Source organism: Rhea pennata, chromosome 15 (genome assembly GCF_028389875.1).
Source record: "Rhea pennata isolate bPtePen1 chromosome 15, bPtePen1.pri, whole genome shotgun sequence".
Lineage (NCBI taxonomy): Eukaryota > Metazoa > Chordata > Aves > Rheiformes > Rheidae > Rhea > Rhea pennata.
The window spans coordinates 6,427,798-6,444,325 of NC_084677.1; the positions used below are offsets into that span (position 1 = coordinate 6,427,798).

At 38.4% G+C, this 16,528-nt stretch overlaps 1 protein-coding gene across 2 annotated transcripts in view; it reads left to right on the forward strand.

The window, feature by feature from the left end:
• The window catches only part of ABAT (4-aminobutyrate aminotransferase), a 61,448-nt gene that overhangs the window by 34,296 nt on the left and 10,624 nt on the right, over positions 1 to 16,528 (forward strand). For both annotated transcript variants that reach the window (XM_062587817.1, XM_062587818.1), the window contains 6 exons: positions 4,719 to 4,816; positions 5,607 to 5,636; positions 6,558 to 6,675; positions 12,439 to 12,488; positions 15,200 to 15,280; positions 15,811 to 15,903. In XM_062587817.1, coding sequence (XP_062443801.1) covers positions 4,719 to 4,816; positions 5,607 to 5,636; positions 6,558 to 6,675; positions 12,439 to 12,488; positions 15,200 to 15,280; positions 15,811 to 15,903 — 470 coding nt within the window. The remainder of the gene's footprint in view (positions 1 to 4,718; positions 4,817 to 5,606; positions 5,637 to 6,557; positions 6,676 to 12,438; positions 12,489 to 15,199; positions 15,281 to 15,810; positions 15,904 to 16,528) is intronic.

Below are 16,528 nucleotides of genomic sequence, written 5' to 3' on the forward strand. Positions count from 1 at the left end.
TGGTAGGGGTTAAGAAGGACCGTGAAGGTGGGCCATAATTCACTAGTCTTCAGTCTACGACTGTGTCAACCTGTTTTAAGGACATTGCTATTTTTCACGAACTATGGAATTACTTAGACATAAAAATCTTGTTGGAGGAAGTTCTGGAGGAGAAGGAAACAACTGTAGCTATGCAGAACAAGTAATTAAGGTCCCTCTCTGAGCAGCTCAGACACGTAGTGTGTGCTGACTTAAAAATTCCGTGGCGAGGCCCTCATACTGCAAAGAGGAGAGTCTTGCACGCTTAAAACAGAAACATCCTGAATTACATATTTCTATTAAATTCCTTTGCTCAGAGAAAAGAACTCCACAAGGGAGCATAGCATAATATGAGCACATGGTTTCTTTTAAATGAATCATCAAAAAAAAAAAAAAAAAACAGAGCTAAATAAATCTATTTTTTCTCATCATATCAAAAATAGTGACAGAGCTTTAAATCTGATAAAATTTAAAAGCTAACATGAATTTCACTGTGTCTGTTATGGGAAATAGTGGTTGGGGTATGACTGGAGAGAAACAGGATTGCAATGTGGGTTTTTTGTTTTCTTTTTTCCTTTTTTTTTTTTTTTTTTTTAAGGAGATCAAGGTGTGTGCATTGTATACATGCTGCATCTGTTGTGGTTCAAAAACATAAAGTGCAAGACTGTGTATGTGCTTCCACACCTGTGATGTAAAATATCAGCAGAGGTCATATCAGACTACAGTAAATCAGTTGTACTGTTACTGTGAAGCTACTTCCTCTGCACCCCTCTGCTTTTTGGCATGTTACTGGGCAGTACTGCTTTGTTATGAAGTAATTCAGAATATTTAGAGCACAAAAAACAAAAACATTTGCCCTGAACATCAGCAGAAAGGTTATCAGTGTTATTTTTTGAAAGCTCATTAGATTTTTATTACCTATTACTTAATAAGGTTTATAAAGTGACATACAACAAAAAATAGATGTGTATATATTGAAGCAGATTAAAACTGAAATAATTGATTGTAGGTTAAAGACCTGAAGTAGTCCAGAAGAAGACTTGAAATAAATGCCTGTACCGTTAAGCATGTTAAGTAAGCTTGGATTTCTTCCATATCTTTTATGTTGCTGCTGACTTTGTGTTACATGGGTGCTTTCTGCTCTATCGCACAGTAGTGTCCAGAGCCTGGCGGGAGGGAGAGAGGAGAGGGTAAAGGAGCAGAGAACTGAATGTCTTGTTGTCTGTCTATACCATATGGCACAGCGTGATGCGGAGGTGCCCAGGTCGGTGCTGTCCAAGCTCTCTTGGCAACCAAAAGCAATGGAGCCTCAGTAGAAGGTGCAGTAGAAGTGCAAGGTGTTGAGCCCAATCTAGCAAGCTTTGCCAGAGGCCAAACTTTCCTCTCAGGCACAAGTTATTAATGTGGCTAAGTCGCTTCCAGATCCTTGGCTGCGTTGTCTGCACAGCGCTGTACTCTGTCAGGTAGATGTGACCTTGGGGATCTTGTATAGCTGTACTAGAGCACATAAAGTAAACTGCCATAAAAAGTGAATGGCCATGTAATGAAGTATTTGTTGTACAGTGTAGACTTGATATAAAATCACCAGCGTTTTTATGGCTTGCTGAATGCAGGCAATAAAAGACAGCGCTGGAGTCTGTAGTAGTTAGGAGATAGCTACAGCGATGAGGTCGCAGACGGGAGCAAACGGAATCAAGAGGGGGATTATAGTGCCCTTTAGCTTAAAGGAAGATGGTAATGCTTTCGATAGGGCAGAGAGAGAGCAGTACTGGTTGAGGGAGGAAGATGAAGAGCTCTGGATACTGAGGAGGAGCAGAAGTGTTTGCCATTGAAAACTGGAGGGCTGGAGAAGGCAGTTAGGGCCTGCGTTGTGGGAGTTGTGATCTCCCTCAGGGGAAAAGAGCGGGGCACAAAAGGGTTAGTTCGGTCTCTCTTTCACCTTTTAATCTCTAGACTTATTCGTGCCTCTACTAAATCTGCAGCTTTACTGGCCATGAATTATGGAGCTTTTGGTGAGTTTTTATATCCGGTAGTGTTTTGTTTTGTGTTAATAGTGAAACAGTTGTCATGCAGTCCCCAATTTATATGAACAATAAACAGAATGGCACAAAAATGAAGTGGCAATACTTTAGCAGAGCCTATTAATAGCCTTGCAGAGAGGCAGTGACGCATCTCAGATGTAACACTTCAGATTAAAGCTGAGGAAAATAATAATCTTTGCAGACCAAGCTTTCCCAAATTGAGCAGTGAATTTAAGTGCTTAGCTAGAGATACTTTTAAAGGGCTGTGATTTCCAGATAAAGACTTGGCACTTTCTGAAAAAATCAGGCACTCGGAGACTGAGGCCAATACTTCTCATCACTGTTAGAAATTTTGGCCAAATAGCTGTTTTCAAAATGCTGCTCTGCTGAGAAGTATCGTAGGAGCACTTCTCTTGTTTTCTGTGATAAGTATTTGTTTTCTTTGGCCATTGCTTCAAAAAAATGTTTCTAGTAAGTCTCTGAAATTACATTGTGGAAGTGAGAGGTCATTATGGATGGATGGATGGAAAGAGCCAATGTTGTTTAGGCCTCAGCAGAGCTGGTGTGTGCTGAAATCGGAGCTGGTGCTGTCTAGGATTTTTGACTAGAAATGCTGCACCCTGGTGCTTTCCATGTACTTGGATGCTTGCCGGCCTTCCCATCTGCCTCCTTTTCTGGAGCATTGATGAATTCTGTTGTGTGGTATCACTTTAGTATTTGGCAGTGCTGCACGGGCACTCAGCGTGATATTGGTGAATGGTCACTTCAGACTGTGCTACTGTGCTGTGCTAAAACCCCCCAGGCAAGTGCTTGTATTGCCTAACTTTCAGCAGCAAACTAGTCACACTTAAATTGCATCTGAAGATGCTCAACTTTTCTGTTGGTCATAAAGGGAGCTAAGGATCTTAATTTTGGCTGTTGCACCTAACAAAAATGCCTGTCACAGCCTAAAACGAATTATGACCTCATCTTTCAGGTGTTGATCTGGTGTAAGCATGATGCCCCTAAATTTGGAGCTAGGCATATTAAGATTAATTTGTCTGTGATATCATGCTGGGCAAGGGTTTACAGGTGCTTCATGACAAAATGGAATGGTTAGGCTGGTTAAGCTAGTTTTGTTCTACACTTCATTGTAGTGTATAGAGCAAGTCATATTCTCTTGCTGACACCTTACAGAGCTCTTGAGTTTAGTGCTTCCCTTGTTGGAAATGTACAATTCTCCTATTATCTTGTAATGCCCCTAATGGAACATATAAATACTAAGAATTTATGCTTGCCATAACTGGAATGGTCTTTAATCACACCTGTTGATCTTGTTTGCTTGATGTCACTGGTGGACCATAGTCTCAACTTCCATTTTGCCTGGCATTGTACTGAAAGCACGTTCCTTTTCATCTGTTGAAAGTGCATCCTCTAAAGACTTTCCCTCTTTCTACCACTGAAGTGTTTAGGGCGGCTAGAGCTAGCAGAGGTCAGATACATTCCCGCAGTATAGTCGTACAGTAACTCTGTGCCTGGCCTTCCAAGACTGAGCTGGATGCTGGTCAGTGTGGACTGTCGTGTGCATGTGCTAGCACAGGTAACTATGCTGTGATTGGCATCTCTCTCTCTCTTTTGCAGATCCAGCACTACTACTTTAAGCAAAATGCTATTTGTGCCCTATCCATTTCTTATCAGTACAACGTGCTCCTTTGTGGCCTCCAAAGACACCTTAATTTATATTGAGAGAATGGGCTTGTTGCCATGACCTTGTCATTAAACACTGACACACGGTTGGGGTGTAGCTTTATAGATACGTAACTTTTAGAAGCTACAGTCAGGTGAAATGAATCCCACTTTTCATACCTTGCTGGCTAAGCGTCACAGACATCATGTCAGTCTCTTCACTCTAAATCTTGCTATGTTTGTGAAGACATATAAAGCTGCTTGCTGTGTCTTATGGTCTGTGGATAGACTTTATATTTTGGAGCAGTTATGTCAAAAATGAGAGCAGAGCTCATTACTGATGAAGCATGGGAGATCTCTGCCCTTTGGTTTCATTACTGATGTCAAGTTTATTATTTCTCTGTTATAAACGTGAATAAAGAGCAGCAGCCCAGTCACAGGACTGAATAAAAACTGTCACTACTTTTGACCCAGCTTTCAGAGCTGCAGTGCAAGCTGCCAGATTCATGTGAGATTTTTAAAATTTAGTATAAACACAGCCATTTTCCTTTCTGAGTCAAAAATCTTTTTTTTCTCAAACACTATTCTTTAGCTATTGCAGAATGTTGTAATGCTTTTTACCTGCAAACTTCATCAGGCTTTTCTGTTACCACTGATAATGAACCATCTCTGCTCACAAATGGGGGAATTTAAGGCAAAGACTTACTCAATGTGTAATGCACAGAATCAAAAACAGAGATGGAAACAGATGTGCTCTTAGTCTTCCTGTTTTTAACAGTAGGTTTTGCCTCTTTTTCACCAGGGTTGTGTTATTTTTTCACTTGAACATTTTTTTTTAAATCTATCTTGCTGATATTAGCTTGCCTAAGATTATATATTTAGTTCACTTTAGAAAGTACAATGTAGCTGGTCTCATCTGTCAAGCATTCGCAGTCAGGTGAAGTATGGCTATTTAATCTGAGAGGAGAACCAGAAAACACAGTCTGTAACTCGGAGTTTTGTTGCTTCCCACAGGACACAGATGTATCAGTCAAGCTGCAGCTAAAATTGATGTGGACTTTGATTATGATGGACCTCTAATGAAGACAGAAGTTCCTGGGCCACGATCTAGGGTAAGTTTCCGAAATATAGTGACTTGTATTTTTGTTCTGTAGCTGTGTTTGACTTAGTACAAAACAAGTTTTGTTTCAAGCCTTAAATCTAATACCAGCATGAATAAGCAGTGTTTCATGACAGTCTATGTCTGCTTCTATCAAGACTCTGAAAATGAATAACTAGAAAGGAGTGAAAATGTCCGTCTGTCTCAGTTTCTTTTTCTTTTTTAGTATTTATCTTTTTTATGATGTGAAATAGTGCTTTAGTTTTGAAATGAAGCAAACATTTCAATTTGCTGAACAATATTTTTCTCTGGCAGAGTCCACAGCTGTTAAATTAGCTGAGAAAAACTAACAAACTTTAGAGCAAAGGCTCTTAAAACTTCTATCAATATCAAAGTAAATTGTTCTTTGGTAACTTCCTTGATGCCGCCTCTTGCAAGTAAAAGATAGCTCTCCACTCGCTTGCTATCTCTGTAGAACCAATGTGCTAACATCCCTTGCACAGGCTTCTGCTTTCTCTTCTGTTTTGTCTCTTATTTTCTTGATTCAGTTGATCAGTTCAGAAGAGGGAGCTTTACCTTTCTGAAGATTTACAATTAAACTGTATATGCAATCCATTCAGCTAACAATTTTTGGCTGTCATATTTGCAAGGTATATCATGAAATCTCATGTGGCAAATAGTTTTCTGGAAAGCACAAAGGATTGCAACTTTGCACATAGTTTATGTGGTCATATAGAATAAACATATATTCTTCAGTATTTATGATAATTACAAACCTAAGGCTCTTTGATCTTTTTCTACAGGAATTAATGAAACAACTGAATGGAATTCAGGTAATTTGACAAGTTCTCTAAGTTTGGGGAGGTGTAACTGCTGTGATTTCAGACTTTGTTTCAAAATCCTGTTTAGTATATTTAATTTCATTTAAAAAAAAAATAAAGAGGCAGAAAATACTTGAATCTGGGTTTGAATGATGAGTATATTGTATGCTGTCCGTGTACATTTGAATAAAATCTTTTATAGTCTATTTTAAATATTACAGAATTATTTTGATAGGGTCAATCACTTCAGGGTTCTACTGTGTGTGTCATTTTGGATTGTTATGAAGTGGCCAGTAAGAACATAGGTGTATTTTAACTTGTGTAGTTGCCTTCCCAAGAAGAGCAATTCCTCAAGCAGGTACTTGATTATATGTAGAAAAAAGTGCATGCCTGCATTCTTCACAAACTACTATGTGTCAAGCTCCATAATGAAAAAAAGCCTGTCAACCTGATACGAGTGTATTTTTTTTATAATTATAAACATCATTGAGTTCATTGTATAGAGAAGACTGAATTCTATTCTGAGGTCTGGAACTATGTACTTACGGGGGATTGGCAGACTTACTAAATTCACTTCCACTGAATGTGTTTAACTCGCGTTCATTGTCACATGTTATTCAAAGTCATATATATATATCTATATATATATATATATATATAGATATAAACATACATATATCTTTTTTTTTAACTGGTAGGTGTTGGAAGTGTACATTTTTTGCCTCTTTTTTCCCTTAGAAGATTCTTAACAGTCCCTCTTTATAAAAACTGTTCTCCAGTGAATTCCCTAAAATACATATGTCTCTTATATTTTATTATTAGATATTTTTATCAGATTTTGCTGTATATCCATTAGTTGGGCCTTCCTCCACACTGCAAGTACTATTCTACTTCTTTAAATATTCATTTATGTGGTTTTTTTTTTCCTTTAAGAATGCAGAAGCTGTACACTTTTTTTGCAATTATGAAGAGAGCCGAGGGAACTACCTAGTAGATGTTGATGGCAATCGGATGCTGGATCTCTACTCTCAGATTTCATCCATCCCAATAGGTAGGAAACAGAGGCACCAATACTTTTGCTTTGTTCTCAAGTATTGTTTTCTTCTCTTGGCTGCTACCAGAAAAATAGCTGACATAATATATACCTCATTGCAGTCAGGTTTTGCTGACATCACTGCTGTGTATTACCTAGTGATATTTTTCAGCAGCTGGGGAAGGTAGATTAAAATTCAATGCTTACAGCTCACTTGAAGCACATAGTGGTACCTGGAAGGAACTATAATACTAATTTGAATATGCAAGTTCCATGTGTGTGTTTCCTTGGACTTGCATACTTCATTCTGTAAGAATGTGTAGCTTTTTTTTCTACATTAAAGGCATGTACTCCTTTTGCATTTTAGTTACTACTTCTGTCTGAAAAGAACTGAAGAAAGAAATGGACTACGTGGACCCCAACAGGATGAAATAAGACCAAACACTTAACTGTGGTGCTAAATTAAAGCAAAGGTGGCAGGCCAGCTGGGCTGAGGGACTAAAAGATGGAGTTGTCAGTGCTTGGAAAATTCAGCTGACTTTTGAAAAGCATTTCAATAAGAAAAAGAAACCAGCAGAGATGCAAGCCTCAACTATAAGGAATATGGGTTTCAGAGGTGCTCAGTTTGTTGCTGGTCCGTAGTTCCTCTTAAAACCATGTTTCTGTAGAATAAAAAGCAGCAGAAGTACTGGGTAATTTAAATGGTACCATGTATAGAAACAGTGATGACTCAGAATCATCCCTACAAGCCTCCTTTATTGAAAAAGAGAATTTAGGGATGTTTGGGTCATTTGCAAATTTCTAGGATTTCAGACCTTGGGGCTGTGAAGTATTTGCAATTACCTGTCATCTTTGCAGACAGTTAATATTTTTGCTGTCTTGTAGCACCTTAATAAACATGAAAGCATCCCAGAACTCTATAACGTTTGCAGCTTATTTTTGTCAACAAAATAGCTAGATACTCTCTCTTTTAGAGGCTGCACTGAAATAATTTTGTTAGCCCTAATATGGAAATGAGGGTAAGATAAAGGAGAGCAATGTGTGCTAATCCTCCTCTAATTTAAATGATGGTTAATCATTTAAATTAAGCTTGCAATCAATTCTAATGAGTCCATAAGATCAATTCATTTCTTGGAATAGTGTCTGATTTGGATAGAGTTGTCTAAAAACCTGACTGTTCATGTCTATATTACTATTAGAGGTGCACATAATATCATATGTGACCAGAACTGGATCAGGTTCTATTAACAGTATCACCTGAGATGCATATTCCAGTCATGCTATGTAGTAGCAGGGGCTTCTAAGTTTTCTTTTCTCTGGCTGATTGAAAATGCTGACACAGATATAAAAGATTTCAGTACCTGTAACTGATACTCAGCAAAGCCATTTAGTTCTTCTTTGGTATATGGCAATGTCTTTACAAAGATAAGCTTTTTCCCCTAGAGAACATGTATTACAGTTCCTAGATGAGAAACAGTACATACAGTCTCTTTTTTTTTTTTAATGTTGAACTGAATAACTGAATGACAAGATTAACTACTTGAAGCTGCAGATGCTGCTAGTTAGGTTCTAGATTGGGACACCAGGACAAAATGATGGGAAGAATTTTAGGTGAACTGATGTTTTCAGGTCAAGTTGTTGGTCGTCTGTGCTTATCTCTTTGCAAGAGATTTTTTATGAATCCATCAGGACTGCACAAGTTTTTATAATTATCTGCTACTCTAGAACTCGTTTTTCAGTAGAGGTTGAGAGGTAGTAAGTGCCTGTGCAGAGAGAGATGTTCTGGACTTTTCTCAGTGAGAACCAAAAATTAAGAGTTTTTATCTCATGGTTTTTGGAGAATCATAGCATATTCCTTTTAACCAGTATCTAATTGCCTAGCAGAATTTAAAACCCTGTGGAGCCAAATGATGGAGTATGAGGGAGTCTGATAATGAGTATAATGAGAGAGTCTGAGATGTTTACTAGAACACTACCTGGAATACCAAGCGAAATAATCTGCTTTACAGTGTTGGCAATGTCTGTTTTTGTTTGGGGAGATTCGGACAGCTGCAGTTTGCCAGTGCAGGCCTCAGCCTGATGCTGGGTTCAAAAGGGTTCTTAGGGCTTTCTCTAGTGATTATTTTAGCAGCTTCCTTTTTCCTATTGCAAATGGGGACATTCAGGAGACTGGAGGACATGTACTTGCCTGTCGCATCAGCACACAGCAAGAGTGATGAAGCCATGCCCTTCTCAGAGCCAGCTCTGTCAGTTCTTATATGAATGTGCTGGAGAGGTGGATTCTTACAGCTACAGGACTGCTCCTGGCAATGAAGCAATTTACTGTCTGCTTGCCATCTCAGTCTAGAGCTTTTTGACTTGTTTACAGTAGTTATATAATGGTTATTTAACCATATAGTTCCTCCTACTGTTAGTTTTATGGATTTAAACCCACCTACCAGTTCAGCATCTTTCTACATGCTGACCTGCTCTTTCACAGAGTCAAGCTTTAAGGATTCTGTGTTACTTTACTGGGGTCTGTAATGAGGATATACCAGCAGGACAGGGAGTGTTAGGAAGAGGACCAAGCCACTTGGCATGAAGTGAAGAGAAGGGAAGATGAGGTGTCTTGTACAGATGGAAGACAACAAGTTAGTAAAAGCCTTGGATTTGCATTATGTAAGAGAAGATGCAAAAATCTCTGCATTCCTCACACTATACTGCAAACAGAACTGCACATTTTTACAAGCAGTACCACAGATAAAGGTTAAGCTGCCTAGGCAATGATAGCTGTATATGACAAACTCCTCTAAGGCTTAATTTGGAGACTTCTTAGCCAGTACACAGACTCTCAGAGGTGCTCTCAACAGAAACCACTAGCTTTGTTTTTCCCTCTAACCTACCCACAGTTCTTCCCTTGAGAGATGCAATGCAGATTTAATTGTCTGTATCCAAATAACTGCTTGCATTATCTTCATGATCTTGACAGATTCTTTGCAGCATGACACTTGCAAAAAATGATCTGGAGACTTTCCTTGTTTTGAACTAAATACTTTAAATTGAATTTATAATTGATTTGTTAAGCAAGTAGCCTGATGCTCCATCACTCAGACAGGATAAGAAGGGTGGTTGTCATTCAGCCAGAATGAGGAATTCAGTGGCATGACATGCTTTTGTAACAAAATTAGAACAGTCTGACTTCTTGAATAGCAGGGAAGATGAGATCTCCAACTATATCTACAAGGAGATATAAAAGATGGTCTTAAGTCTCTAGCTTTGGTGTTTCATACATTAAAAATCATGCTTAAAATAAAATTTTCTGGGTTCCATTGGTGAATATGTTGGTTTACATTGGATACATTGGTTTACTTGTAAATAAGCAAGTTACCTCATTAAGAGTAGATAGCTAGAGATTAAGTATCTTTGATCACGTTATCCTTGAAGCATTCTTAATATCTTAATGTTTCTAGGTGAAACGGACAAACCATTGCATCTTTCTCTGATTAGAAACAAGAAAAAATAAGCTGGACATGAGAGGAAGTGAATAATGCACAATCTCCTTCTGTATAGACTCTCCTTCTGTAATCAGTTATCAGACAGAATTATTTCTACAGTGAGGCACAGCCTAGGTGTGTCATTCCATGATTGAGAAGGGAGGATTTCCCAGGAGATGTTCAACACCTGGACACTCTCCCCTCACCTAGTGCTGCAACGAGGACTCCACATTCCTCTTTGTGGGCCTGCGTTTTGTGCGTACCTCCGCGTGCCAGGGATGTGTGCTGGTCTGCGGCAGTGACGTACAGATCTCCTTCTCTTTCTGTGTTTGGGGGGTGGAGGGGGAAAGAAACATTATCAGACAAATGAGAGAAAGCTGACATACGCAAACTGGCAGGGGCTCAGCTGGGCCCGGATGAAATGATGCTAAGTAATAGCAAAAGTGACGATTAGCCAGAGCATTGACTGTACCCTTTACCAAAAGCATTTGTCTGGGCTTTGCTGATACACAGCAGCTCCTTTGCTGTTTTTGCTTCCAGTGCTTGGAAACAGCTACCACAGCTGGTTTATTCATGCCTGGCTGGTCCAGAGACTGCAGCTGTATCTCTCTAAAGCAAAGGATGCAACAGTGACTCGTGTTTTCTACCAGTGAGTTATTGAGTGTAGCTCACTTTGTAGGGAGCTACTCAGCAAGAACCAGCACTTGTCTCAAGTCTGAGCCGAGGAGCAGAGCAGCACTGCTTGTCACTGTGGTGCACTTGTACTGGCTGCCTTTGGGGAGAGGAGCATATGCAGGAAATGTCTATGGCCTTCTGCTAATGCTGAAGTTGCTGGAACATGTTGGCATGTAGTTGAAAATGCCAGAGCTAATGTTCAGAGCAAACTTGCAAGTGTGATAAAATCTGAATAGATTTGGTGGCTGACTGGGGTTAGGACATAGTGGTTTGCAGTGGGGGTAGGCAGTGTTTTTTGCAGGTAAGAAAATCTCTGGTCTATCTGGTTGGTTTTATATTTGAATTAATACGTGTAATCCCTTGGTAATAGCAAAATCTCCTGGTAATATGCTCTCTCCTGAAGATCTTCTCCAACAGCTAAAGAATAATCACAAATAAATCCCAATGGCTGTGAAAGTGTATTTTGGTCTAATATCTTCATAGCCAAATTTACACATTTTTCACAGTATACTCTTTATTTCAACTGTCTTCCCAATTTTGATTCATGAGTCTAGAAATCCACTTGAGATGCCACATGTAAAATACTTTAATATTAAGATAGGACCTTGTCCTTGTCTACCAGAGTTTACATGTGTTTTTGTATGTGATCCTCCTGGGAGGGTCAGCAGATACAACTCATAACATTGTATTTAATATTTTCCTTTTAAGAACTCATTGGACTTTTTAGAGGACAAATCCGATAGCAAAAACAAAAATATAAAACATCATAAATAAAGCAGCAGCTCAGTTTCATTTTTAATGATTAAAAAAGCTACAGCTTCTACCTAGGAACGCTGTTGCTACCTGTGGTTAGATTTGCACGCATGTTTTCATTCTTAAGTGCCTTATCTGTCTTTTACTATTGCTAATTTCTCTTTCTTAGCTTTCAGCAGCTTGAGAAATTCATGGTAGTAGTTTAAACATTCAGAAAGAAGTACTGAAAACATAAAAACAGATTAAGAAAAAGTTGTGGGACTTTTTTCTTTTTTATAAAACATCTGCGTTTACAGATATTTTTCTTTTGAAAATAATCATCGACTGTACAATCAGTGACAAATGCAGGACGCTGGAATAGCAATAAGGAGAAATGAGCTTACGAGGCACAGAGGGAGACAATAGATATTTACTATTTCAGAATTGCACTAGATACCAAAGTGTGTGTTTATAATGCCTGTGCCAGGCAAGTGCTATGAAATGGAAAGTCCGATCCTGTTATGCTGGTTTCAGTCCTCTGTCATTCTCAGTGGAGGTGCTTTGGCTAAACCCCGGAAAAAATGGATCTGATATTGATTGTCAGGATTAAAAATGAAGTACTTGGATATTAGGAATCAGACCATTTTAGGGTCACATAAAAGAGGGAGAATGATTTTAAAAAAGAAAAAAAAGCCACAGGAGAAGGGCAACAGAGAAGTAACAAATGACAGCTCAAGGGGGGTTTTATGTTAGGAGAGAAAGCAGCTATGAAATGGCAGCAATTTTGAAATCTCTTTGTCTAACTTGGCCTGACATTGAGCAGCTGAAAAATGAGAATTGAATTTGACCTCTTGGAGATCTGTGACTAACTAAAAACTCCGTATGTTTCTTTTTTAAATAGGTTATAACCATCCTTCTCTGCTAAAGCTTCTACAGCAGCCACAGAACTTGGTAAGTGATTTATAACTACACATTTGCAAGAGTCCTTTTCCTCCTTGTGGTTGTCTTTTTTTATTTTCTCTTAAACTGATAAAATGGCTTAATGAATCAATTTGAAGTATGGTTGGATCTGCTTTCTTTATTTCTCAAAAGATGAAAAAAGCTTGGTAGTACTTAATAAAACATTAAAAAAAAATGAAGATCTACAAGAAGTAAACATTTGGGTGACAAAAACACTATATATTTGCAGCCAGTTTTAAATCATGCTTCCTTCAAGCATAGTTTTTCCAATAATTATTTTAGCTATGTTCTTGAATGAAGATTTTTTGAGTCTGAAAGCAAAGCCTTTGTTTTGCTGGAATCTTAACACAAGTCCTTGAGAGATAATGTAATATCCAGAATATGAAAATAGTGATTTAAATCCAGAAAGCTGTAAATTTTGGTACAGGGTGGGGGTTGTTTTGTTGTAGTGGCTGCTTCACATCTGCTTGAGTACTAATGGTGCTAATTAATCCACCCATGTGGCCTTGGAAAATTAAATTAATTTGACTAGAGCAACATGATTATTTCAAAACAAAGTAACAACTTCTTGAAAGCTTAAATAAAGTATCTGCCTATTTTCTGTAACAGTGTACTAACAATCATTGGAAACAACCTGGTTTAAATTACAGAAACTTTTAAAATAAAGTTGCCTTATAATTCAAGCTTCATTTTTCTGCCAGACAAGAGTTGTGGATTCTATAATCATCTTGGGCATCTTTCTTAAATCTCTAACATTAACAATAACTTATGTGTATGGTACATGGCTCTACATGCTCAGAGATTTAATGAAAATCTGGAGTTAGAGCTCCAGTGTGTTAAACTTTCTTTTCTTTTTTTCCAAAGTAATTCACACTGAGGTGTGAATGTTTGTTTGTTGTTAACAATGGCATCAGCATTTTCTTGTAAGGATAATTTCTTCAGTTTGTTTTTAATGCTCCATATAACCTTTCATAGCCAATTAATAAAAACAGATTATGCATCCATTCATTTGAGGCCATAGCAGCTTGATATCAGTGTTCTGTTTTTCTCTGTACTGAGTAAGTCATTAACAATGAGAGAAGAAATATATTTTTCTGCTTAATGGCAAATGTTGTCACTTGACTGTGAAAGCCAATAATCAAATTTACAACAGATTTATGCTCTCATATCTAATTCTGTATGAAAATTTCCTTCTAAACTGAGAAAAAAAGTTAACTTAGAGTTCTCCTAGGTACTAAATAATACTTAGTGTTAGTCTGTTTAGATTTTTTTAACTTGAATCTATTGAAATAAACATTGCTTTGGAAATAACACACTTTTACAGGATAAAATCTAGTACAGCCTCTCTGAGCAACCTGTTCTGCAACTTCACTGTCGTGGTGAAAAAAAAATTTCCTTGTATCCAGCTGATTCCTTATATCTCATTCAGATATATGTCTGTTGTTTCTCATCCTCCCACCACGTGCCACTAAGAGCCTGCCTCCATCTTCTCGATAACTCCACGTGGGTACTGGCAGGCTGCCTTCCTGCAATCGCTGCTGTGGTTACTAAGGCTCTGGCAGCGACACAGATTTAGTTCTGCTGACCAACAGGCTGGTTTGGAGAAAACCGTTCTGGGAGTCATACATGAGTTCAATAGATTCCCTGTAGGCTGTGAAAATCCACTGTTTGGAGAGGTTGCATTAGAAGCATGGAGACTATTCCAAAATTAATACTTCTGGTCCAGGTCAGACCTAAATCGGGAAATGGAAAGGAGAAAAGGAAGGGAAAGAATATTATTAAATTGAGATGCTACTGCTGTAATGCAAAGTAATAATGTACCTATAATTCAGGCTGAAGCAATGAGAAAACTGACTGTGCAAATGGAAGGCACTAGAACAGGAAACACTTAACTGGAGACATTTCCAATACAAACCAGCAAGCTTCATAAAAGCAGTACACAGCAGAAAAGAATCTTCACCAGTCTCTCGATGCATCACAGTCAGTGCTCCCGAGTTTGATTAAATGCACGTTGCTGCTTACTGAAGACATGCCTCTCCGATCTCATTCGTTCTCTGCTCGCTACTGTACGTGCCAGAGCAGTCTAGAAAGGAAAGAGCCTCCCGGTGTACATAAGCTTTTTGACAGAGATCTATTTTATTGCAGTGCTGTGTTGCTGATCTTTGCCTGCAGGTTATCTTTCTCAGAGGTTGACTTGATCCTTTCAGTCTATCTGTGCGTTGTTCCTCTAGATCCCGTATCTTAGTAGTATCCGGAGAATGTTTATAGCCACAGTTTTCTGAAATGGTCTCATTTTAAGCTCAATAGGAAGAAAGTGGTGCTATCTTAATTGAATTTAGTTTTAGATACTCAAACTAAAGGCAAGTAATCAAGATCTTACGGTATATTTCCTGTGTATAAGGAGAAATGAGATGGAGATTGAATGAAGGAATAAAATAGCAATATTGAAGAGGAAACATGTCATTAGTACGATGCATGCATGATTTCTAAGGTGCTCTGCAAGAATACAGTATCAAGGACCAGACAGAAAAATGTATTCAAAGAGATGAATATCTTTGCTGTTTTTAAAACTCCTTGTGCCATGACAGCAAATGTTTGGCCTAGTGTTTGTAATTAGAATTACATGAAACTGGCTTGATATCAACATGGTGATATTCTTCATGGGATACTAAAAATAATTTTTTTTTCCTATGTCTTTTTAGAGTACATTTATCAACAGACCTGCCCTAGGGATTTTACCTCCAGAGAACTTTGCAGAAAGACTGAAGGAATCTTTGTTATCAGTAAGTTTAAGATAACGGTGATGAGTTGCCATATTCTGTGTTTAGGGAAGTCAAAAGGGGTGTTATAGACAGGTAACATTATACATCAGTTGCCCCATTAGTCCACCTGCCTCCCCCCTTCCTTCCTCCCCACTCCGAGTGCAACCAGCAAGTAAGGAAGTCAAACCTTTTTCCTCTGACTTCACAGCTGAATGTGAAAGGAGGATGAGGCAAGTGCTGTGCACAGATACCGCCTCTTTCGTTCCTGATTCAAGACCTGATGACAAAATATATTTTCTCTAATTTTTATTTGCTGTGCTTTCCTAAGAAATGTAGTAAGTGGCTTCTGTTTGTCCTGATTTAAGTTTGGGCATCCTTGGGGCTGAAACTGAGTGAGCCCTCTCAGCTGCAGTTTGAATCAATTTTTCTTTTTCTAAGCTCAGCTGGTCTCCCATTATATTTAGGTTGATGAAGTTAGACTGATCAGTATTATGTTCACCTTGTGCTACAGCTGTGCTTAGTATTTTGGAATAATTTTCTCTCTTTAATAGGTGGCTCCTAAGGGTCTGTCACAGATTATCACCATGTCCTGTGGATCCTGCTCTAATGAAAATGCCTTTAAAGCAATATTTATCTGGTACAGAGTGAGTAGAAATTGTAAAAGGTTTTTATTTGTTGGTATGCAGAAATCAGTATTTGTTCATAATCAGAAGTGTTACTGTACAACAAGGTAAGGTATGGAAGTTCTCATGGTCATGATATCATTTATTTATGCTTCAACCTCATATAAAATCTCTATTAAAAGTTCTTCATCCAAGATTTTGATTTCTATTGACATAAATGTAGAAATTAAAAAAAAAAAAAAAAAGAAGAAACAAAATACATATAGCAATGCTGCTGCTTCTCTCTTTCCATTCACCATATGATCACCATGGTGACACAGTGGTGCACAGTATGATCTTTTTCCTGTCTTCCACTAAGTGTTGGTCTTGTTAATGTTTGCAGATGGGCAGGAGGGGAGGGCCGCTCTCCATCAGCTCACTCCTACCCTACAAGAGAAAGAGAACTGCCTCTCAAGGAGGCAACTCCCAAGGTGTAGTTTTAGTTTTAAGTTAAACGATAGCTGATGGGATACAGAGCAAAAAGCTATTTGGAAGGTCCGTCCTTGGGGGGGGGAGGGCGGGGCGGGCTTGTTGTTGAGTATTATTTTGCTTTCTGAATTAGAGGCGGGTATATGCTAGGATGACAGAAGGGCTTTGGAAGGAATCA